Raw genomic sequence first — 24,318 nt, 5'->3', positions numbered from 1 at the left:
AGGTGGGAAATGTGGGGTGGCTGGGTTGTACACCACAGCTAGTCTGAAAAGAGGTATATCTCAGAAGAATAAGAAGGTACCGCCAGCAATATAGTCCAAAAAATTTTTTTTTAAAAATGGAGCCACAATTTGGGTCAAAGTCAGGAGTTGGAACAGGCAACCTGATATGTTGATTTCTAATAAAGTCGCTTCTTGAGTACAGGCAGTGAACTTTGTTTTCAATGAGACTACCAGACCCAGGGAAGTTCTAAACTTGTGGCAGCTTCCAAGGACTGAGCTGAAGGAAGGAAAGACAACAATAGGGAGGCATTTAGAAAATCATTGCATGGCTCCCTTTAAAAATAGCTGGGATATGTTCCATTGGCATGCATGTATTTTACAATTATTAGAGGGAAAAGCTAAAGCCCTGAAGAAGGGCTGTTGAAGAAACAACTAGTGCCATGAGTTCGTGGCTAATTCGAAAAACTATAATATGTACCATTTAAGACATGAAGCTTTTTGCAACATAGATGAGCTTTTGACAAAGAAGGGTGGTTCATTCACATGATTAACTCTTGATTTAAAAGACAAATCACAAGGAAAAGGAGCACATAAAAATGTAATAGATAAAATTATGATCTGATCTTTTTTCTCCTCTGGTCAAGAGGGAGAGGAGGCAGCCACTGAGAATTCTAATGTCAGAAGGTCTTTGTGGGAGAGAAGAAAGATCCTGACAAATAATTAATTGGCAGTACATGTGGGGGAAGTGGAGGTAGAGAAGCATTTAAATTATTTTCTCTCTTAAGAACAAGCAGCAGTTGAGCAGTTTAAAATGACTCTCTGCTGCAATCACATGGGTCTGAAACTCCCAGATAAGAAGCACAGACAAACACACAGAGCTCATAAGGGATGCTACTTATGTCTTGACTAGAGTGAAATTGAACAAGTAGGTGACTCACAACAGCTAAAGCAGGACAGAGCCCAGGGAGAAATCTAATCAGCTACTGCTATCACAGGGGTGGGCAAACCTTTTGACTCGAGGGCCACATGGGTTCTTAAACTGGACCGGAGGGCCGGAACAAAAGCATGGATGGAGTGTTTGTGTGAACTAATATAAATTCAAAGTAAACATCATTACATAAAAGTGTACGGTCTTTTTCTTTTTTTTTTTTTTTTTAGTTTTATTCATTTCAAACGGGCCGGATCCGGCTCGCGGGCCGTAGTTTGCCCACAGCAGACCTAGAGTAATCACCCCTATGCAATGGATCAGAAATTCCACAGGCAAGAATTGGGGAGCCCTCAAGCCCCCTCCCCTGCTCCAGGGAACCACTTGGCAAAGCTCTCTCTTCTTCTGCCTCTAAGTAATCAGTTTGCAGAGTTCTCTCCTCTGACCCAGAGAACCAATCAATCCCTGCAGTGGAACATCTTCCTTCCCCAGGATCAAGCGTATGAAGTTGTTTCTCCTACTTCCCAGGGGAAAAGCGAAAAGCAGCATTAGGGTCTATACAAGATCCACAGAAACCTTGCAAGAATCACTTACCCTTCTGGGAGCCACTGGGGCAAAGAGGAGTCGCCATCATCTGGAATCTTTAAAAACAGATAGAAAAAAGTTAGACCCTAGGAAAGAAAGGAGACTGCCATCTTTCTTTGGTAAGGCAGTGAGCAGTAAAGTAGGAAGCTCAGAGGAGTGTAGGTCACATACACCATGTGGTGACATAGCTAGCCTGACGTCTAGGCCAACGCCCTGATGAGCCAAAGGCAACAAGCAGGCTGCTGAAATGAGCAGTACTTCATCTCCCCTCACCCGAATGAACAGGAAGGATACAAGGCCAAGCTCACTGAAATCTTTGGGCTAAAGTCTACTGGGACTGTGAGAGCTGCCAGAATTTATATCCCCCCACACACAACCCATTAGTATATGTAACAGTAACCAAAGCTGGGAAAAGGATCCATTTAGGCTTCCAGGCCTCACTGAGGCAAAAAGACAACTTCATATAGAATCTGGTCTTCTTCCACTATATTCCTAAATTCCTTTGGCCGCCACAGTCAACCTGGTCTTTCTAAATTCCTCTCATCTTGTGACTTGACTTGGCTTAGGTTCCTTGAAGCCCGAACTCATTGACACTGAGTTCACTCAACATTTGATAAGTTCTAAATTACCAGAGTATCCAAGACAGGTTAGACACTTGGGTTATCACTCTGGTAAATTTTATGAGTTCTCTAATGAGAAGTTGAACATTGAGGTACCAAATAATTCAAGGAAGAAACAGGTTGAAAACAATTTTTAAAGGTTTCTGCACCAAAATACCCAAAACAAATCCTTCAGGCAGTGTAAAGAGATCCAAAGCTGCCAGGGCTCTCCTGAGAACCAATGGCAAATACTGTTTAGGCTCAAAGGACCCAGTGCAAGTAGGTCTGGGGCTTCCTGCCCTACCTTGTTCCCCTCCACCACCACCAACTTTCCTGCCACCTGAGACCTGGGCTCTCACTAACTATCCCGGAGCACATGAGCTCCAGTACAAGGGAGGCAGAAGTAAGTTGCTCTGGACAGGGGGTGAAGTTTTGGGAGTGCTAAAGATGGGAGAAGTTATAGATTGAATGAGGCAAGACAAAGTAGAAAAGGGAGAGGTATGACAGGTTAATGGATGATATAAAAGCTGGCAAGAACTACCTTAGGTCAGCTCAAAATGAACTTTGGATTTAGGACTCTTCTCAGGTTGTCTGTGCCCTAATCAAGCCTATCTGCCTCCTGCCCTGGCCTGTGGATAGGATACTGGTAAAGAAAGGGCCAAATCCAAAAAGCAGCCAGAAGTGGCTGAAGCAAGTCTCCTAAGGTTGTTTTGTGAGTGATGGCCATTCTTCAGTCCCCAGGTCCTACCAACCAGAACTTCTATTCCCTTTGAAAAACAATTGCTGTACTGAGCAGATTTTTATGTCCTACCTAGAATTAAATGCTTGCCAGAAAGCCCTGGGCTTAAGGAAACAAAGTCACAAAGAGTCTTTGGGAGCCAGGGTTCACTGGCTCAGATCATACACATTTCCTGTGCTTAGGGATACAATGGGTCTGCAGAAGCCTGCAGACACAGCAAACAGCATGCACACACAGGGCACTGAAGGAGGGCCAGGGGAGTGAAAGGAGATCTAGACAAAGGACCTACAGGAGGTACATTCGTAGATATAGCTTGTGCCAGAGGGAAACGAGGTGAGCGTGGATCCTGCTCTGTAGAGGGCTATAGCACCTGTGCACACACCCTTTTGGGGAGGATTCAGTGTTCACTAGGGCCCAAATCATAGACAAAGGAAACCCTCTCAGTCTTCAAGAACCAGTGCTTGCAGGCACAGAGCATTAGTATAGTATGCATTCACATGGCATAGGGGAGCCACATCACAGGTCTATGGAAGCGTGTGCTCACAAGAGGCCAGGAAATCTGCTCAGAAGCACATTCACACTTAGGGCCACAGGCAAGAGGAGCAAAATGCCTGCAGCAACACCTGTTCGCAATACAAAGAGTGTATGCATGCTGGGCTCAGAGAGGGTTTACAGCATATGCCAGGCACAGCAACAAGTAGGAAATGGACACACAAAGTAGGAGAGGAGGAGGGCAATCAGTGTCTGGGGGAGTCAAACTGAGTACAAATATAAGCACACACATGCCACTTGAATGTGCACCATGCTGGCACACAGATTCTCACACCGTGCTCCAGGGATGTCTGCAGGAGCACACACAAGCACGGAGCATGCACACACACTGCTTTTAGGAAAAACACACGCACTGCTTTTAGGGAAAACAGACTATCTGCCCAGCCAAAGCTCAGAGGCACAGGTCATGTGCACTCGGCACACACACACAAACACCCCGTGCCAGGAGAGAGGGGTAGAGAATAGACAACAAAAAGGCCCCAAAAGGCCAGACACACAACCTGAAGGGCTCCTCGCTTTCCTTCTGCAAGGAGAGAAAGAGCAGAAAAAAAGGGCAGAGCGGTTAGTAGGTTCAGTCCTATAGCAGGGAACCCAAAGAAAATGCCAGCAAACCTCAAGGGACATGGAGGAGAGGGAGAGGTGCTCTGAACTGGGCAGTTCACAAAGCCCAGCTCCCAGAATCTTATATTGCTGGCCCCTGCTTTTATAATGTAGGACATACCAGGTTTGGCTACTTAAACCAAAGGACAAAGTCTGCCTGGGGATTCTAGTCACCTTTTGCCCTTTCCAAAGTAGCCTGCATGCAGGATCAGGGCCACCGGGGCCACCAGACCAGCTCTGTTACCAAGGGCCACTCCAACAGGCCATCTGAGCTCCCTGAGCACAGACTGAGTTTGTTCCTTCCTCAGAAGGTATATGAGCTCACTCTGGATCTGGGTAAGTCCTCAAACCCCAAAGGCCTGGTGGCTGAGCCTGTTCCATTTTAAAGCAGAGCTGGCCAAGCATTTTCCCAGCAAGCCCTAGCCTATTTTCTCAGAACCTAAGGTAAGCTAGGCCATGTTAGGGCCTGGAGTTAAGGCCAGAACCAGGATACTCAACGGCTATAGACTGGGGTTATCTACTGACCACTCCCCTAACCAAAGTCACCATGATCTGGATGATAAAACTATGACTTCAATCTCAGGTCGGATTATTTATCAAATATAGAACAATATTCCAAAGGGAATGAATGCTTCCAGAAGGATCCAAGTAAGCCACAATAGAGGAAGTATAAAGTTCAGAGGTAATTCTTCAGAGACTACATTGACTTCTAGGCCACACATAGACTTTCTTCTCTACAGAAAGTCCAACCACCTGGGCCCATTAGCTCCCCTCTACTTTCTTTTCCCTTCCCTTTAAAGACTCACTGGTGTTACATAACAAGTAGAAGGGAGAATCATAGAAACTAATTCAGACGTTCCCAATTTTTCAAGCCATTCTGATGACCAAATGGGTCATGTCACCTGACAGAAGAATCAACTCAGAAACTGGAATCCTCCAAAACAGTGCAGCTACAGGAAAGTGGGTGAAATGAAAAAGACACTTCCTGGATTGGGGACGGGAGAACACGTCTTCTCTATATCTATTCCCCACCTCTAGGAAAGCACTCCATTGCCAGAGGGAAACAAGGTGAGCGTGGATCCTGCTCTGTAGAGGGCTATAGCACCTGTGCACACACCCTTTTGGGGAGGATTCAGTGTTCACTAGGGCCCAAATCATAGACAAAGGAAACCCTCTCAGTCTTCAAGAACCAGTGCTTGCAGGCACAGAGCATTAGTACAGTGTGTGTGTGTGTGTGTGTGTGTGTGTGTGTGTGTGGTGGGGTTTTTTTTAGCACTCTGTTGTTCCCTTTGAAAAGACAATTAGTCAAGGAACACTTTAATTGACCATGTGACTCAAATTGGAAAGGTTTCTGTCCTCCTCCACTATCTTAAATACATTTTACCATGTCAGAGTTACTTTGTGTCCTTTGGTTCTTCCCAGAGTTTCCCAGTATGCCTAAAGAATAAAATCCAATCTGCTGACAAGGCCATCAAGGCTCCCCCTGATCTGCCCTCTCACATCTACTGGTAGACCCAGACTTAATTCTTAAGACTTAGCTCACATGTTAAATCCCTCTATAAGTTTCTTTATCTGCCTTTCCATCACGTGCCCTTGGTACCCACACTTTTAAATGCACACTTCTATAGCAGTATGTTGCTAGTACTGCTTCATTGTAATTATCTGTATAAATGTCTCCCTAAACTGTTAATTTCTTGAGAGCAAGAATTTTATATCTATCTATCTATCTATCTATCTATCTATCTATATATCTTAACTTCCTTGTACTTGGGAGTCAAAAGACTTGAGGCACTGATTTATTTAAGCCTGTATTTCCTAATCTGTAAAACATAGATAAGAACAGCTACTTCTAGGGTTATTGCAGGGATTCCTTTCTTCAACAAATACTTACTGAGAACATACTGCACGCTAGGCACCAGCAAGGCCGCAGTGAATGAAACAAACTCCCTGATCTTGAGAAGTTCTACTCTAATAGGAGGAGCAGACAATTAATAATGGTGGTGAAGATGATGATAATAGCTAACACTATGTGAACATATTATGTAACTGGCATTTTATTTAAATAAGTTCATTTATTTCTCATAACAACTCTCCTGGGTAAATACTATTAGTATCTCAACATTTTTGTTAAACTAAAGATCCAAGAGGTTAAAAAACTTGCTTAAAGTCACAGCAAGTGGCAAAGCCAAATTCAAACCAGGCATTCTGGTTCCATATCATGTGTGATAGGGGCTCTGCTAAAAACTGCAGGTTAGAGGCAAAGATAATGTCCCCTGTGATCATGTTACAGTTGCTATTAAAATTTCATAAAAGGTTATAGGAAGTCCTCATTGATAAAATGACATCTAAGCAGAGACCTGAAAGAAATGAGTACAAAAGCTATTCAGAATTCTAGGAGGAAATGATTCCAGTCAGAGAACATGCAGTAAATGCAAAGCCTGAGGTTCAAGCATAATTGGTGCAAAGCAAGTGTGCGAGAGTGCCGGTTCCAATAGGGCTCTATAGGCCCTTATAAACACTGTGGCTTTCATTCTGAGTGAGACAGAAAAATCATTGGAAGGCTGCGCGCAGAGAAGTGATATGATCTGACTCATTACTCTGCTGTGGGGAGAACAGACTGTAGAAGAATAAGGGTAGGAGTAGGGAGACCAGTTAGACGACTGCAATCATCTATTCTAGATGAAAGAAAATGGTGGCTTAGACAAGGATGACAGTGGTAAAGACAGAAATGTGGTAAAATTCAGGATTTTTTTTAAAAAGATAAAGCAGGCAGAATTTATTAATTGATTGTATGTCAGTTGTGAGAGAAAAGAAGTCATGAATGACTCTGGATTTGGGTACAAGCAGCTGCAGAGATGGAGCTGCCATTTACTGTTAAGGACAAGTACAAAAAAGCAGGTTTGGTAGGAACTTGAGGAGCAGGAGTTTGATTTGGGTTATGTCAAATATGTAATGCCTATGTACATCCAAATGGGATGTTAAGTAGATGTGGAATCTGGTGTTCATGAAGATTCTGGGCCAGATATATAAATCTGGAAATGCTTATGAAACTCATAAGATTGGAAGAGATTACCTAGGAAACAAGTATGAATTTTTTAAAAAGTAGTGAGGACTGAATACGACAAGGTTGGGAAGATGAGGAGGAACAGTCAATAATGACGGGGGAGAACCAAAGATGATTGAGAAGGAACAGTCAATAATGTTGGGGGAGAACCAAGACTGAGAACAGTGTTCTGAAAGTCAAGTGAAGGAAGTGTTTCCAAAAGAAGGAACTGAGGCATACGGATAGTCAAAAGATCAATGGAATAGAATTGGAATCCAGGAATAAACTCTTACATTTATGGTCAGCTGATTTTTAACCAGGGTACCAAGACCATTCAATGGGGGAAAGAACAGTCTTTTCCAGAAAATGGGGCTGAGATAACTAGATATCCACATGCAAACAAGTGAAGTTGCACCCCTACTCACACAATCTACAAAAATTAACTCAAATTGGATCATACACTTAACTTTAAGAGCTAACACTATAAAACCTTTAGAAAAAAACATAAGAGTAAATCTCTGTGACCTTGTATTAGACAATGGTTTCTTAGCTATGAAACCAAAAGCAGAATCAATATAAGAAAAAATAGATAAATTGAACGCCATCAAAACTTCACTTAAAACTTTTGCACTCTACTTCATTATAATGGCTACTACAAAAAACAAACAAACAAACAAACAAAAAACCCAACACTCCAGCAGGGAGTAACAAATGTTGTCAAGGATATGGATCAAGTGGAACCTTTGTGCACTGTTAGTGGGAATGTAAGATAGTACGCCCACTGGAAAACAATATGGCCATGCCTCAAAAAATCAATTACTATATGATTCAGCAATTCATTTCTGGGTGTATACCCAAATAAATGAAAGCAAGAACTCAAACAAATATGTGCACACTCATACTCATAGCAGCATTATTCACAATAGCCAAAAGATGGAAGTAACCCAAGTGCCCATCAATAAATTAATGGATAAACAAAATGTGGTGTATGTACATACAATAAAATACCATTCAGAAAGGAAATAGAGTACATTTTGCTAGGCTGATATGATGAACACGGCACCTTAGGATAGAAGGAAGCATGTATAAGTGAATATACTGAGAACAGAAAGTACAAGGCAAGTCTGAACGACAGCAAAGTTTCCTTTAGGGTGGAGTAGAGTGGGACTATGGGAGCTAGCCTGGAAATGCAAACTAGAGACCAGTTGTAGTGGTCTGGAATGCTAAGAGAAGGAATTTAGACTTTTTGGTAAACTCTAAGGAGCAGCCCTAGGGATATTTGAAAGGAAAGTGACATGATTTAAAATTTTTATTTTTAATTTAATTTTATGACTTGATATTACAATCACTGGACTCAAACTCTAAAAGAATATTAAAAGATATTAATGAAGAATTTTCTCATCCCATTAGTTTTTCACCTAATACCTTTTCCCACAGGAAATTGTGCATCAGGTTTTTTTGTATCTTTGTTACATATTCTATACATAAACAAACAGACACTATGGGTTTGGATGCGTATTCTTTCCCACTCCTATTTATACAACTTTGGACATCTTAGACATACTGTTCTGTACCTTGTTTTAATCACATGCCAATTTATCTTAGATATCTTTCTATTTCAGTAAAAAGCTACCTTATTCTGTTTATAGCTACACGGTACTGTATCCCCTTGCTTGGACATGCCAATAAGTTATTTAACCAGTCTTTCTTAATGAACAGTTTTAGGTTGTGTTCAATCTTTGCTATTAAAAACAATGCTTCAAAAACAGCCTAGAACATACGTCCCTTTCACAGGTGAAAATATACCTGCAGGGTATATTCCTGGAAATGATATTGGGGCTCAAAGGGTACATACAATTCTGATAAATTTCCAACTGCCTTCCTTGGGTTATACCAATTTACACTCCCATCCCACGAGCAATGTGTGAGTACCTATTCCCTCGCACCTTTGCCAACACAATATGTTTCATAATTTTAATTTTGCTTTAGAAAGATTAATCAGGTTATATGCATAAAAGGACAACTCCATTTATATTTAAAACTGGATGAATGCAGTGTATGCTCTTTGAGTAAATTTAAATTTGACTGGGAGAAGTAATTTTAAAGCTACGTATCTCCATACTGCCTAGAAAAAGTTCTCGGATTCCTTGTAGTCAAAACCATTCCATTCTCTGGTTCTTAGGTGAACAGCCTTTAGCTGGAGATGGAAGAATGGAAACACGGCCTGGGGAGGGCACAGTCAGGCCCTTAGGCAGGGTCAGCACTATGAACAGTTTCTGGACAGCTCCAAGTTGTAAATAAGGTTCTATGTTGTCAAGTCCAGAACCAGGAAGGAGGCAGGTGGGGATAGCGGAAATTCCCAGAGTGGCCTATGAAGTGCAGAAGCCCCACCAGCTGCTGGGGAAATGGCAATCTTATCTCAGCAAGAAATAAGAATAATTTTTAAATGCAACGTAGCACTGCGTTAGCCCCTCTAGTGCCTGTGAGTCAATATGCCTCATCCCCCATTCCTGCCTCTTACTCTGCACCTACTTCACTCTGGAATATCCTAAAAGTTCTACAGCTGCAAACTAATTCTGCCCAAATGTTCCTCCCTCTTTTGAAAAGGCCACACACACACACACACACACACACCCCATTGCTATATAGGAAGTTCCTTAGGGACAGGAACTTCTTTCCTGTTGCTTTTAGAACCCTCTTTCACTCTAATTCCCACAGGATTAGTTTAGAATTTATACTCAAGTAATTTAGACTGATTCAAGCTGTGAACCTCCCCCTTCACCTTGTGAACTCACCACTGAGCTAGGTCTTACTTATGCTGGCCACAGAGAGCCCATACCCCGCTGCAACCCCATTAAATAGAGACTCGGAATACCTGGGTGCATGTCTTCTACCGAGAGATGGTTTGCCTTCTGGACCAGATCATGCAAAAGTTTTTTCTGCCTCAGTCTTTTCTCTCTTAGAACATTTTTAAAATTGTTGATGCACTTGTTGAGGTAGATGGTCTCTGCACACACTTGCTCTAAGCTTAGTCTGCCCTGCTTGGGAGATTCAGGCCTAGAACATGTTTCACTTTCCAGACCCGGAGCCAGAGTCAAACCTGGCAATGAATATGCAAGAGGTGAGTTATGAGAAGCCAGAGAGAAGTTTCTGGGATCCTGAGAGGTTTGGTCTCCCTGTGTGGAGATGCCCACTCTCCCAGAGACCACACTGAGCAAGCTCTCACTCCCCTGGCTCCCAGGGCTCTCCACAGAGAAATCCTGGGCACCCCCTGAACTCGTTGTCCCGAGAAGTCTATCACTGTTCTCTGACTGGGAACAACTCTCATTGCTTTCCAGGTCCTCAGGACTGACTGGCCCACTGTTCTCCAGCTTCTGAAACACTCCCTGCAGAGCTGAACGAAAGTGGTGAATTGCTCGGCCCAGTTTACTTGTATAAAACTTAATTTCTACATCTTCATCCTCCTGCGAGCCACCCACACCACAAGAGGACTTTTCAAAGGCATCTTTAAGGACTTGAGCGGCACATTCCTCCTCTTCATTCAAGTCAATAGGAACCATGCCACTGAGAGTCTCAGGCCCTAAGATAATTTGCTCCATCATGCTGTCACAGCTCATAGTTGCAAACCTTCTGGACTTGTCTGTCAAAAGGTCCTCTAGCTGCTTTGAGCTCAGAATATCAAGTCCGGCTTCACAGGCCAGGAGCCTGTCTTCTGTCTTCAGCAGCCCAGACAGTGACAGGCAGCTGCTGTCCTCACGTTTATCGCTGTAGTTGTTTTCTCTTTTTGCTACTTCACATGCTTCAAGTCCTTGACTACATGGTGTGAAAACCTGGGATTTCCCAGAATCCTCCTCTTTTGAGATTAACACTAGGGAAGGTTCCTCTAACTGACGAAGGGCAGACAGAGAAGCCTCTCTCTGTGTCAGCTCACCATGGTTGCCACGGATGACTTGGGGTGTTTCTGGTGTTCCTTTTACTTCATCCTCTGGTTTAGACAAATCACTTGGCTTTGCTACATTGTCCTTGGGTGGGAAGCAAAGGCTTTGCTGCTCAGGGATCAAGGGTTCTCTAAGCTGATTCTGGGTCCTCATCTGATATGTTCCATTCAAGGGTCCTCTATCTTCTCTTTCGACATGAAGAACTGGTTTGTCTGGGATTAAGTAACTTGAATTATGATCCTGAAGCTGTTGCTGCAAAACCGATAGAGACTCCTTTGGGGAATACTTACTGCATTCCCCAAAGCACTGTAGCCAGGTTGGTTCTTCTTTGGTGGCAATCCGGACCCCTACACTTTGCAAGAGTATGGATTTCTGCAGGATGAAGTCTCTGTGCTCTACATGGGCAAGCTTCACAACAGTAGGCCTGGGGGCCTGGGCACTGCCTGCCCTATAAGCCTCTTTGATGTACCTATTGCACTGCATGCCATTAACACAGACATGCTTGGCCAGGAAGCTGTGCACCAGCTCCAAGGTATTTTCCCCATCTTGCTCAGGAAGTCCATACAGATATAGAATGGCTTCCTCATGAAGCCTTTCCACCTGGGGCTCCTGGGCCTTTCCTCCTGCACACACCTTCGCAAGGGAGCTGCTGCCCACCTGCAAGCCTATTCCACTCAGAACTGAGTCTACACAGCTAGAGACTTCATCCACCGAACCCTGAACTTGGCTCAAGTGCTGCTGCAGCTCAGCAATCTCAGTTTGGAGACGACTGATGCCTTGCAGCTCTCTGATTATATAGTCCACTACATCCCCCAAAGGTTCTTGTTGTTCAAGGCTCCAGCCTTGGCCCCTGGACAAAAGGAACTTGGCTTGATTCCCTTCTGAGGGCTCTTGACAGCTGGTGGTAATGCTGGCAGATGAGAGGTCCCGAGAGCCAGACTCTGAGGCACAGGCTGTGGAGCCCAGAGGAAGCGGGCTGCTGGCCTCCTGTCCAAAGCTGCTATACTGGGCCAGGCCCCCCTCTCTCTCCCCACTAATGGCTGAGGCTGTTGACCCACAGCAAGGGGGCAAGGAGCTGTCCTCTGGTAAGGATTCAGCAGGTCCTGAGGACTTGTTCTTGATGCCACACATGGTCTCTGCCTTAGCTTTATCTGGGGAAATCCTGGAGGAGGGTCCCAAGGTGACCATGATTTCTTCCTCTGACTCTTGCAACAATCGCTTCATTTTCTCCCTCTGGGTTTGAGGGATTCTCTGTTTCTTCCTCTTATTTCTGATCAGGTTGCTTACTAGAGATTGTCTTGGAAGGCAATACCCTGTCCTGCTCTTTTCAGATTACTTCTAGCAATAATTGCTGGCTGATGCCTTGGGCTTAGCCCACAGTGTTGCCTGGATTGGTCCCATGTGTGGTCTCCAAACCTGGCACATGCCCCTGGGATCCTGGCTTGACTCTTATCCTGCAGCTAGTGAAAAAGGAAAATAGTGCACTCAGGTCAGAAAGCAGCAGGATACTTTTAACCTGAATCAAACTGTCACGCAGGGATAAGAATATTACCCTCTAAGACTGGAAGTCAACCCTGACTTGTCTCCCCATGCTGGTCTTAAAGGCTATAGGCAATCAGTTCTCTTTCCTTGGCTTTTCATCAGAGTATTGATATAAAACTGAATCAAGCCCTTGTGTAAGTACCCAAAGGCACAAGGATTGAGACAAACTCCTGGGAAGCAGGTGGGGGTGAGGTCAATGAGTAACTGAATCTTTATAAAATTCAACACAAGGGACTGGCTCAGGAATGAACAAATAGATGCTTAACTACCAAAGCTCAAGTCACATACACAGTGAACGAATGACAAAGACAAGATGTAGAATGTTATTTTTCTTTTTTCTTAGTTGGTTGTTCTGGTGAAAGCTCAGCTACTCAAGGTTCACTCCTGCCCGTGCTGATGCTCCATATTGACAAGAACTTATAGCACAAAGTGACAGCAACCCTTCACTGGAGAAAGGACTGTGGCAAGTATTTAAAACTTGGAAGGGAAAAAATGTTTTCTATACCTAGTTCTAGAATAAGGTAGCACAGTGTGGGCATACTTACTATCCAGACTCAGGAGGCATTTAGCATGTTTGGATTAGAGGGCCAGATGGCCAAAGGCACATATATGATGGGCTCACAGGTGGGGATGAAAGAGGCTCAAGCTTAGCTGGAGTTCTGAACTCCATTTAATAGTCTCTAAGGGCTTGGTGCAGCCTAATCAATACACAGGTTTGGCTCGCCTGGCCCACAGAGCATCTGGTCTAATGCCTTCTTTAGAACACCAGGGGAAGTGATTTTCTTGCGTAACAAGAGGGTTGGTTTAGCACTCTGGTTGGCCTGTGAAGGGCAGGTGGAGAGTTGATTATATCACAGAGGGCTCCACAGTGCTTTGCTGTTCTCCAAAAAGACTGTCCTGCCACCAGTCTTGCCCCTACAACCTAAGCGATTGGCACCTGTACTACAGAGGCTGAAATTGACTATTGCCTTACGTGAGGTGGGCATCCATTCTCTTTTTACTGGAAATGTACAATATAGGGAAGGAGCTGAGTGGAAAGTACAAAGGGGAAAGCAGAGAGCCCAGGCAGACATGGAACTGCCAATACTCTGGCTCTGCTGGGTCACCCTGGGAAGGGTAAAACCAGAGACAGTTTCCCCAATTTCTAGATTTGATAGGGATTTCTAAATCTTTTAAACCCTTGCCTCCTATTCTTTTTCCAGTACTCAAGTTAACCCCAAAAATGGAAAACAGCATGTGAAAAAACAAACTGACTGCCCTGGCCAGATTTGCTCAGTGGTTAGAGTGCAGGCCCTTGGACCAAAGGGTTGTGAGTTCGATTCCCAGTCAAGGGCATGTACCTCACTGCAGGTTCAATCCCAGCCCAAGTCAAGGTGTGAGCAGGGGGCAACCAATAATCTCTCTCTTTCTCTTTCTTTCTCTCTCTCTCTTTCTCTCTCTCTCCCTTCCACTCTCTGGAAAATCAGTGAAAAAAATATCCTTGGGTGAGAATTTAAAAAAAGAAAACAAAACAAACTTACAGTTCCCACTGCAATTCATTTTCAGGAAAGGCAGCCATCTATGGTCTATGGACCTAAAAGTTAAAAGCACTGTGCCTCCCAGACTAGGAAGAACCAGAAGGATGAGTCACAAGATTTGGGCTAAAGATGAAGCTGACTCTTTTACTGGAAATAACTAAGCCAAGAATCAAGAAACAGAAACTAGATTAATTTCCATTTCATTTCTTCCCTTTCTAGTTCACCTAAAAACTCTACTTCATCTAGGAATTCCCCATCTAAGAACTCTACCCATCCTCTAAGGCAGCGGTTCTCAACCTGTGGGTCGCGACCCCTTTGGCGGTCGAACGACCCTTTCACAGGGGTCGCCTAAGACCATCCTGCATATCAGATATTTACATTACCATTCATAACAGTAGCAACATTACAGTTATGAAGTAGCAACGAAAATAATTTTATGGTTGGGTCACAACATGAGGAACTGTATTTAAAGGGCCAGAGGTTGAAAACCACTGCTAAGGCATTTGAAAGGCCTAATTATTGCCTTTCCTTTTATTTAATTATTTATTTTGGTTAATCCCCACCCGAGGATATTTTTCCATTGATTTTTAGGGAGAGTAGAAGAAAGAGGGAAAGACAGAGAGAAACATCGATGTGAGAGAAACACATCAATCGGTTGCCTCCTGCATGAGCCAGACCATGGCTCGGGCCAGGGAGGAGCCTGCAACCCAGGTCTGCGTCCTTGACCGGAATCGAATCCGGGACCCTTTGGTCTGCAGGCAGATGCTCTATCCACTGAGCCAAACCGGGTAGGGCTTTTTAATTTTTTAAAATATATTTTTATTGATTTCAGAGAGAAAGGGAGAGAGAGAAAGAGATAGAAATATCAATGGTGAGAGAGAATCATTGATTGGCTGCCTCCTTCATGCCCCCTACTGGAGATCAAGCCCATAACCCAGACATGTGCCCCAACCTAGAATCGAACAATGACCTCCTGGTTCCTGAGTTGATGCTCATCCACTGGGCCACACCTGCCAGGCTGATCATTGCTTTTCAGGCATTATTGCTTTACTCCAATGTCTCAAGGGTCTGAGGTCAGCCAGACCCCTAATCTGGCCAACTCACTCTAGTCTGTGTGTGAGAGAGGAGATGCTCTATATTCACAAGAACTCCTGGGTCTTGGGCTTTGTGTCCAGCTGCCTAAGCAGCAAAGTCCTCCATTCTGGTACAGACTTGTAAAATTATTCCTTTTCTCCTCCAACAGGTACAAAATTTATATTTCTAAAGCCACTCCTTTCTTTTCTCCCCAACTGTGCAAGGTATTAGCACCCTGGCCCTAGAAGGGCTGGAGCTGGTAATTAGCCTTTCAAGTTTATCTCAAGGAGAGAGATTGCTTACTGAACCAAGATGAAAGCTCTGTGCATAACCACATGATGCCATGAGCAAGTGCTACTAGACTGAGAATCAGAAGACTTAAGTTTGGGTCTTCCTTCACCAGTGACCTTTGATTAAACATTTGACCTATCTGTGTCTTAGATTCTTTATCTGTAAAGGGGAAAGTAGGAATCTTATAACGCTAAAATGTGAGGCTGGTAATTGGTAAACAATAAAGAACTGCAGTGTTATTATTACTGACATGGCAAGTCCCTGAGACAAAGAAGCAGTGAAACTAATATCTAAGCCAAGCATGCAACCATCTAAATAGTATGATTTGAGTGAACCATGACTTCTATTCCAGCCCCCGCCCCCTACCTTTCCCAGTCACTTCTAATAACGATCTACAGCAGTGCCTGGAATCCGAACATTAGAGTGACATCCTTTGGTAGTCTTGCTTCCTTCTAGAAGTTTTTTTTTTTTTCCTTTAAGGCAAGAAAAAGGAGGAGCAAAACATTCAGGTGACAAGAGGTTTGCCATCCTCCCTCAGGCAAACTGAAAGTATGAGTAAGGGACAATAGCTACAGGAGGCAAGCTTTTCCTTTCTAATGCTCGTAAGGCCCAGAACTCATTTCCAGGTCCTCCAAGTCAGCCTCACTTTCGTACAGATGAGGCATTTTCTCAGGAACAAAAATGAAGCTGACTCGCCTGCTATAGCTTCAGTGCAGGCCAGGTTAACTTTGGGCCTATCTGCTCCTGCCCCTCAGATCAGTACTCTAGAATAGATAGTCTTGGCCTAACTTCCTGCACATCTTGCCAGGTGAACCCTCCAAGAGTGCAGTGCCTACAACACTTGCTGGCCAGCCACACAGGGGCAAATGTATTCAGAGCCCTTTCCTATGGCCTCCTAAAGAACTGAAGGCAAGGCTGCTTGGTTTCCTATGTTACTGACAAATAGGAAATTTCCAACTACAGCTGCCATAGCAACTTCTCCCAGCCCCAAACAAAGAACTCTGCTTCCATATTAAACAAACAAACAAAACCCTTCACAACTTCTTTTGAATTGGTAGTCACTGTGCCTGGATGAACTCTGAACTTAAAAATCACCTCCTGAACCTTAATCAATAAAGAAATTAAAAAAAAAAAAAAAAAGCAAACCACCTCCTGGGGATACAGGTTTCCTAAACGCACAAAATCCACTCAGTTATTCAGATATTTAAGTTCTGAAGCAGGGGACAGAGCCCAATGTGATGCCCAGAGGATCAACCACTCTGCTCAGAACCCAATAGGATACCAAAAGCCAGGATGGGGCAAGCCTCAGGGTCAGGAGGCCTAATTCAAGGCCATCTCCTTCCCCATCCTCTCTTTGCTACTACTGTCCATAGGAATGAAATAACAGGGGCCAAAGTAAGAGAAGGACAATTTGATCTCTAAATCAATTCAATCAATGTGCCAGGCACTAAGCTATGTGCCAGGGATATAAGGCATAGTTCTTGTTCTCTAATATATTAAGGTATGGAGCAAGAGATAGGCATATAGACAATCACAAAATAAAGTGATACATGTTATAATAGAAGGTGTAAAAAAGTAAATAAAAGCATTTCGTTATAGGGATGAGTAATGTGAAGGCAGAGAGAGGCCCAGTAAAACCTGGACAGGGAAGGCGACAGACAAGTAATATTTGAGCTTATGGGATAAGGGAGCCTTGGGGTCCAGCCAGCTCAAACCTGGCCCTTAGTTTCCGCTATTACCTATCCAGTCCTGTCACTCTGCTCTATCCTGTTGGCCTATCCACTCTCCAAATCTTATACATATACTCTCAAATATACTACCTTTCTGCAATCTTTCCCTAAGGAATGTCTAAGGCTAGGAAAAATAAAGCACACCTTTCAAGGAATATCTGTGTTTGAAAAGAGAACACATCAAAACAAAATGAGCCCGGCTGGCATGGCTCAGTAGTTGAGTGTCAGCCTATGAACCAGGAGATCACAGTTCAATTCCTGGTCAGGGCACAGGCCAGGTTATGGGCTCGATTCCCAGTGTGGGGTGTGCAGGAGGCAGCTAATCAATGACTTTCTCTCATCATTGATGTTTCTATCTCTCTCTCCCTCTCTTTTCCTCTCTGAAATCAATATAAATAAATATGTATTTTTAAAACAAAATGAATAATCTAAAGGAGTAAAGCTTCAATGGTAGAAAGCTAAGTGCTATGGGAAGGAATAAACCCCTTAAAGCACACTGCATCAGCTTCAGCCTACTCAAAGTCAAGGAGCAAACGCCCTTCAGTTTTCTGAAAGAGCTTCTTCTTTTACTACTTTCTGACTTATCAAATAAATGTGATTAAAATGTGAATATTCCTTGTAAAATTGCTTCTGACCCAAATCCTGGCTTGGAGAAAACAACTGGGGAACCTCTGGGAACAGCCAGGACTCTATGCCTATCAAGCAGCCTCTCACTTTGTGTGAAGCTCTGAAGGCTCTGAGCCCCCTTCCTCCCCAGGGGTCATATATTCCCAGGCCATTTACCAATTATGTTATATGGCTAATATAGTAGAAGAAATTAATTTTTAAATTTTTATTTATTAGAGAGAAAGAGAGAGGAAGGGAGACAGAGAGCGAAACATTGATTTGCTGTTCCACTTATTTATGCATTCATTGGTTAATTATTATATGTGCCCTAACTAGGGATCAAACCCACAACCTTGGCCTAATGGGACAACATTCTAACAAAATGTGCTATTAGACCAGGGCCAAGGGAAGGAACGGATTTCTAGGGCCACAGAAGGTAGGGGTCCACAGGAATGGATGCTAACCTTTGAGAAAAAGTCAATGCTCACAGAAAATATTGTCAGAAAAAATGATCAGGGTCACAAGGTATGAAGCATGAGGTTAACCAAATGGAATAAAAGAACAACCTAGATCAGTGATGGCGAACCTATGACACGCGTGTCAGAGGTGACATGTGAACTCATTTTTTTGGTTGATTTTTCTTTGTTAAATGGCATTTAAGCCGAAACCGGTTTGGCTCAGTGGATAGAGCATCGGCCTGCGGACTGAAAGGTCCCAGGTTCGATTCCGGTCAAGGGCATGTACCTGGCTTGCGGGCATATCCCCAGTAGGAGATGTGCAGGAGGCAGCTGATCGATGTTTCTAACTCTCTATCTCTCTCCCTTCCTCTCTGTAAAAAATCAATGGAATATATATATTTAAAAAAAATGGCATTTAAATATATAAAATAAATATCAAAAATATAAATCTTTGTTTTACTATGGTTGCAAATATCAAAAAATTTCTATATGTGACACGGCACCAGAGTTAAGTTAGGGTTTTTCAAAATGCTGACACGCTGAGCTCAAAAGGTTCGCCATTGCTGCCCTAGATCAAATGCAGAGCAAGGTCAAAGGACGGTAGCTCTTAGGATTTATCATCCCTCCTCACCAGCTTCAGGAGGAACCCCCTTTATAGGCCAAAAGCTGGACACTGTAAAGGAAAGAAAACCTCAAGCATTGTATCCAAGAGAGAACCTTGAGTAATGTACAGGAGCACGAGAGAGGAGGCAGACTTCGGGGAGTTGGCATATGAGGACCTCAGAATGAAGACTGAGTGACAGTTAGTTAGGAGAACTGGGGGGTCTGTGGCCTGCCCAGGCCTCCCTTTCAACAGCACCAAGGTTTATTATACCAAAGAGCATAACAAACCATAAATACACATGTACCCAGACTCTGATACTCATGACAAAGACTCTCCTTTGACCAAACGAGTCAGGTTGCTCTGAGTCCCCTTTCTAACTAGGCCCCTGTCCTTGGGCTCTGTTTAGTCCAATTTTAGCAAGAATCTTCCTCGGTCAGTTTAGTGAAAACTCCCCACCTTTGATATCTGACCAAATTCCTTATCCCCCACCCTAGCCAACCTCCAGCAAAAAATCCTGTCAAATAAGTTTAGCCAGACTCTCCTATTCTCCTGATATTTCCTCTTAGTAATTTTTATCCACTTACTCTCACCCCTGCTCTTGGCTATGAATTTCCACTTTTCCTTGTATTCAGAGTTAGGCTCAATCTCTGTGCTCTATTACAACACCCTAATGTAGTAATCCCCCGGAATAAAGTCTGTCTTACTATCTTTAACATGTGTCAAAATAATATTTCCTTAAGCACTTATCACACTCTCTTTTTTCCTTATTACCTCATGGCTCTTGTGAACAGACTAAAGAAACCACATGAGCAGGAACCACCACCCTCCCTCGCCCCCCCGCAAAAAAAAAAAAAAAAATCCTACATTATCTATCACCTTACTCTGCAATAGTTTCTTCATAGAACTTATTACCTCATTACCACCTGATTGATCATATATTTGTTTGCTTGTTTATTAATGGCCTCTCCCCCACCTCTCCATCCTAGAATCAGAGCAGGCATTCTGTTTTATTCACTGCTGTTTTCCTAGCACCTAAAACAGTGCCTGGCACATAGGGCACTCAAAACAAACCAACAAAAAAATCTTGCCACTGAGTAAAAAGAACCAAAACACAAAATTAGAAAATGTTAGAAGACTAAGAATACTACACTGTTGTTGTTGTTTTTAAAATATACTTTTGTTGATTTCAGAGAGGAAGGGAGAGAGAGATAGAAACATCAATGATGAGAGAGAATCATTGATTGGCTGCTTCCTGCACGCCCCCTACTGGGGATTGAGCCTGCAACCCCGGCATGTGCCCTTGACTGGAATCAAACCCAATCAAACCCTTTCAGTCCTCAGGCCGATGCTCTAATCTACTGAGCCAAACCAGCTAGGAGGAGAATACTACATTGTGATATAGCCTACGGAGTAATAGTTGTGTTTGGCTATCAAAGCATTTTTCTTAATTTTAATATTTGCATTCCTTTTTTCACACTGAGTCCTTGAAGTCTGGTATGTATCTTACATTTACAGCACATGTCAATTTAGATGAGCCACCCTACAAGTCTTCAACAGTCACATGTGGCCAATAGCTACCATGCTGGGCAGCACAGGTCGAGAGGACGGGGCAGAGTACACTCTGGAGAGCCTTCCAAAACCTGACAGCAGACGCTCACTGCAAAGAGCAGACTAGCGTCACAGGGGCAGCCGGATGCTCTGTTCTTCACTCATCCTTTCACCTGGTCCCTTTGATACCAGCGAGAAGCAGCTTATTTCCATTTTGTGACAGGTCCAATCCTTTGCAAAGCCACAAAGAATGAAATAGTAAGACCCCAACCCGCAGAGGATGAGACCTTTTCTCTCTCTCAACCTGACCCTTTCTAGACACTTTGTAGCTTCCTTCTTCCCAATTCTCTGGGCAAAACCATAGGATAAACCTAATTACTTCAACAGAAGCTACCCCTAGTCTCACAGATAAGAGCATAATCTCAGTGGAGCTGGGTCAAAGGTGTGCTATCCGACACAATTCACACTAGAGGGACACATCACAATAGTAGAATTCTGTTTGTTTAGTATTACAGTTTGTATGATTCCTGTTTTATCATCACAACAACCCTGTGAGGTGGGAGAGAAAAGTTCACTTTGACGAGGATCTAAAATGGGTCCTCAGCCTATAAAGTCAGTGCTCTTTCCACCACAGATTCATGGCACAAATGGGCAGATGATCTATTACGCAAGTGTACACACACTCAGGACTGGAAACACTCACGATGACTTTTCTGTTTATATGGCATATGCACACAGGAGAGGAAAAAATTAATACATTTGACAGGAGGACAGTATACAGAAAACGGAAAGGTTGTAAATATACACAGGCCCAGGAAATATACGCAAGAATAGGAAAGTTACTATGTGCAAACATGCATAAGATAAAGAGACAGCTATCTATCTATATGTGTATCACATGGAGGGAGAGATGGCTTGTGTATATTCATATAAGATGAATGAATGAGTTGTCTATATGTATATACACACAGAGAGGAATGAACAGATAAGCTATAAACATATGAACATATCAAGAGGGAGAAACAGATTATCTGTATACGCGTATGCATACATCCAGAGGGGTAGATGGGTTATTTATATACATATAGAAGAGTACCAAGGAAGAATGGATGGTCAGATTATCAGCACATAAACATGCACACGTGAAGATTCTATCCTCAGTGCTGAATATGCTATATGCTATTTTTCACTCATTATAATGACCTCCCACCGGCAAGTTGGCTCAAGCAGTTATATAATTAATGTAGCTGTTCCTTATCCCACCCACAAATGCTTTGCTTTTGTCCCTGCTTATCATTCAGAATCAGTCATACACTTGATACCACTTACCTTGCTGTTGCAACCAAAAGAAGAGTTAAGGAAATTTAAGAAACCAACACATTAAAACCACAAATACTCAAGTTTTAGAATGCAAGTGCTGTCTGTAAGAGGAAATCCATTCAGAAGTACTCCTTGGTTTGACAGAGAAGCCACAGGATGAACTTTCTAAGCCACAGCACGGCTGTTTGCCCAACCGACAAACAGAGCCAAGGAGCTGTTATTCTCAGTTGCACCCAGCTGGCTGGCTCCACAGTGCAAAGTTGACGATAGGAACAATGCCCAGCAGAGAAATCCTCTCATTGAAAGGCTGGGCAGAATCTTGCTGACTACAAATCTAGGAATCCAATCTGGTCCACACCTCCCTGCTGAGGGGGATTCTGACGACCAGCCTGCTTCAGCAATAGCAGCCAAACTTCAACTGGATGTAGAATTCTAACTCAATCGATTCCGGGCTTTGAGACTGAGACAGAAAGCAGGGCAGCTCCCCTGCTCCTGCTGCTGCTCCTCCTCCTCTCCAGCTGCTTCCTGCCTGCAACCTCCCATAGGGCACCAGCCCTCCTCACACATTCCTGGAGCACACACCCCCTTCCCCAGCACACTCACACACACAGAGACCTCACCAGCAAGCTCACTCACGCACCCTGTGTGAGTGTCTCTCCCTCTCGCTAAATATAGATCTTACTCTCTCCCCTCCCCCATTTCTTCCCCTCATTTTTCTCCCCCCTCCTTTCTTCTCCCCTGCCTATTCACCTCTCTCATGTCTGGGCTATAGGATATAAAGACACAGAAGGAGGCCTATACTCTGAGGAGCTCCCAGTTTCAGAGGAAAGACAGAACATAACAAGAAGCTGCGGAGCATAATACAAAGGGAGTTTTCCCTTCTGCTGAGACAAGCTCTAGGTTTTATTGTTTGATTGGAAGGCTTTTGTTTTGTTTGTTTATTTTTGTATGAATATAACCTGCTGTCTGCATTTGGTGAATAGGTAAAGTACCCAAGTGCAGTTAACGCCAAATAGAATCATGCTCTCAGACTAGATACCTAATCCAGTTCTTCCTGAACAGCCACAGCAAGAGAAGCAACTAGAAAACAAGAATGTCTCTAGGCTATGCCAAGGTGATGATTAGAGAAAAGTAGGTGACACTGGGTGGGCTGAGATGGACCCTCTACTGCGAAAGTCACGACCACAGACTGTTTTAGAATCCAGAATTAGGAACCAAGTTACCTAAAGTGATATCACACTGACCAAAAGCTGTCTAAGGTTCAAGGCCCTGGTATCACGATCCCAAATTTCCCAGTCCTTTGCCAGTAGCATCCTTGACTCCCTAGAGACTTGCTAGTCTGGTGGCTCTCACATGGCCCTAATTCCTAATAATTCAACAATTCTGGTTAGTACTCATCAGAAAATTGAATGTCCGTATCTTCAAAGAGCACTCAAGCTGTTCACTGCAACATGATGCCGAACATAAGCCACAAACATAAGCCACATATATGACATACATGACATCCCTTTCTGATCTGCAACCACAGAAGAGGAGAAACACAGTTTGAGGCCAGAGAACTTAAAAATTCTCAATAGAGAGTTCCAATCAGCCAATAACAAACCAGTGAAGCACTCCTAGTCTAGTCTACCTCCTCTGAGCCTGTCGTAATGAGAAAAGATCCACTCTTTCTGAGGCAAACCACAGATGGGCAAGTTTGATTCACCCAAACTAGGCTCTCCAATCTTGCTACTTCTGCTGCCCTGCAACATTCCTCGTAACAATCCACAACAGAGCACAGCCCTATTATCCAGGAATCAGGTAGTCAGTCTATGGGGGCCACCCTAGAATCTGTCACTGCAGAACAGGCAGCCCTATATGGTAGATAAAACAAGCTTTTAAATTAAGAATGATTTCCTTGGCTTAGCCAAGATCCTGAGGAGAAAGCATTTATTCCAGAGCCAACATTTGCTTCCCTACTGCCTTCTTCCAATAACATCGCTTCCCCCTCAACCAGGGAAGAAAATTTAGATTCCAAGACATGCTAACAACACATTTCTTAACTATCCACCTCATTATACAGCCAACGCTGACAGCAGAGCAAATACCTCCTAACCCAGTCAGGAGCTGGCTGGATGACAGAAGAGATAAGGATTGACAGTGCAACTTCAGCCACATCTAAATACAGAAAGGAAAAAAGAAACCTTGAAAACTGTCAAATTTCTGTGGAAGTCACAGCCAATTTATTGTGGAGCTTCCCATACTTCAGCCTGGATAAAAGGTAAAGGGTTTAAAACAAGAAATGTAGGGAAGACTGATTAAGTCAGAATTCCCTCCTCAATCCTCTCATAAAGAGCCCAGAACAGAGGGTTGTCATTACTAGATTTGCATCTGGGCTTCCTAGACTGAAGAGAAGTTTAAACCTTAACACTGGGGAAGATCCTCAAAGCTAGGACAATGCCCCCCAAAAAACTAATTCTTCCTGCCTAACCGCCAGTGGCTCCAGGACCTGGCTGAGGCCTCAAGATGCTATACCAGAGGCTAATGTGACCCTGTCTTATTCATCTGCCTCCCCAGACACCTAAGCAGCTTGGGGTTTCCAGACAAACAAAGGCTCAGACAGCAAAAGATGTGTTTAGGTTAGGACATGAGGCACAATAAATCTTCT

The 24,318-nt window shown here is 43.5% G+C and overlaps 1 protein-coding gene across 2 annotated transcripts in view; it reads right to left on the bottom strand.

Moving 5' to 3' along the window:
- UNC13B (unc-13 homolog B) overlaps positions 1–24,318 on the bottom strand; it is a 148,676-nt gene that overhangs the window by 32,236 nt on the left and 92,122 nt on the right. Inside the window, exons 1-3 of one of the 2 annotated variants that reach the window (XM_081103661.1) lie at positions 9,919–12,435; positions 3,901–3,923; positions 1,520–1,566 (exon numbers count right to left, since the gene is read on the bottom strand). In XM_081103661.1, the coding sequence (XP_080959787.1) occupies positions 1,520–1,566; positions 3,901–3,923; positions 9,919–12,205 (2,357 nt within the window). In that variant the 5' untranslated portion in view covers positions 12,206–12,435. Of the gene's footprint in view, positions 1–1,519; positions 1,567–3,900; positions 3,924–9,918; positions 12,436–24,318 lie in introns of those variants that run through there. The other variant, XM_081103660.1, reaches the window with a different exon arrangement.

Source organism: Myotis nattereri (assembly GCF_964212035.1).
Source record: "Myotis nattereri genome assembly, chromosome: 12".
Lineage (NCBI taxonomy): Eukaryota > Metazoa > Chordata > Mammalia > Chiroptera > Vespertilionidae > Myotis > Myotis nattereri.
Note: the sequence above shows the minus strand (reverse complement) of the source record. Positions and strands in the feature narration are given on the sequence as shown.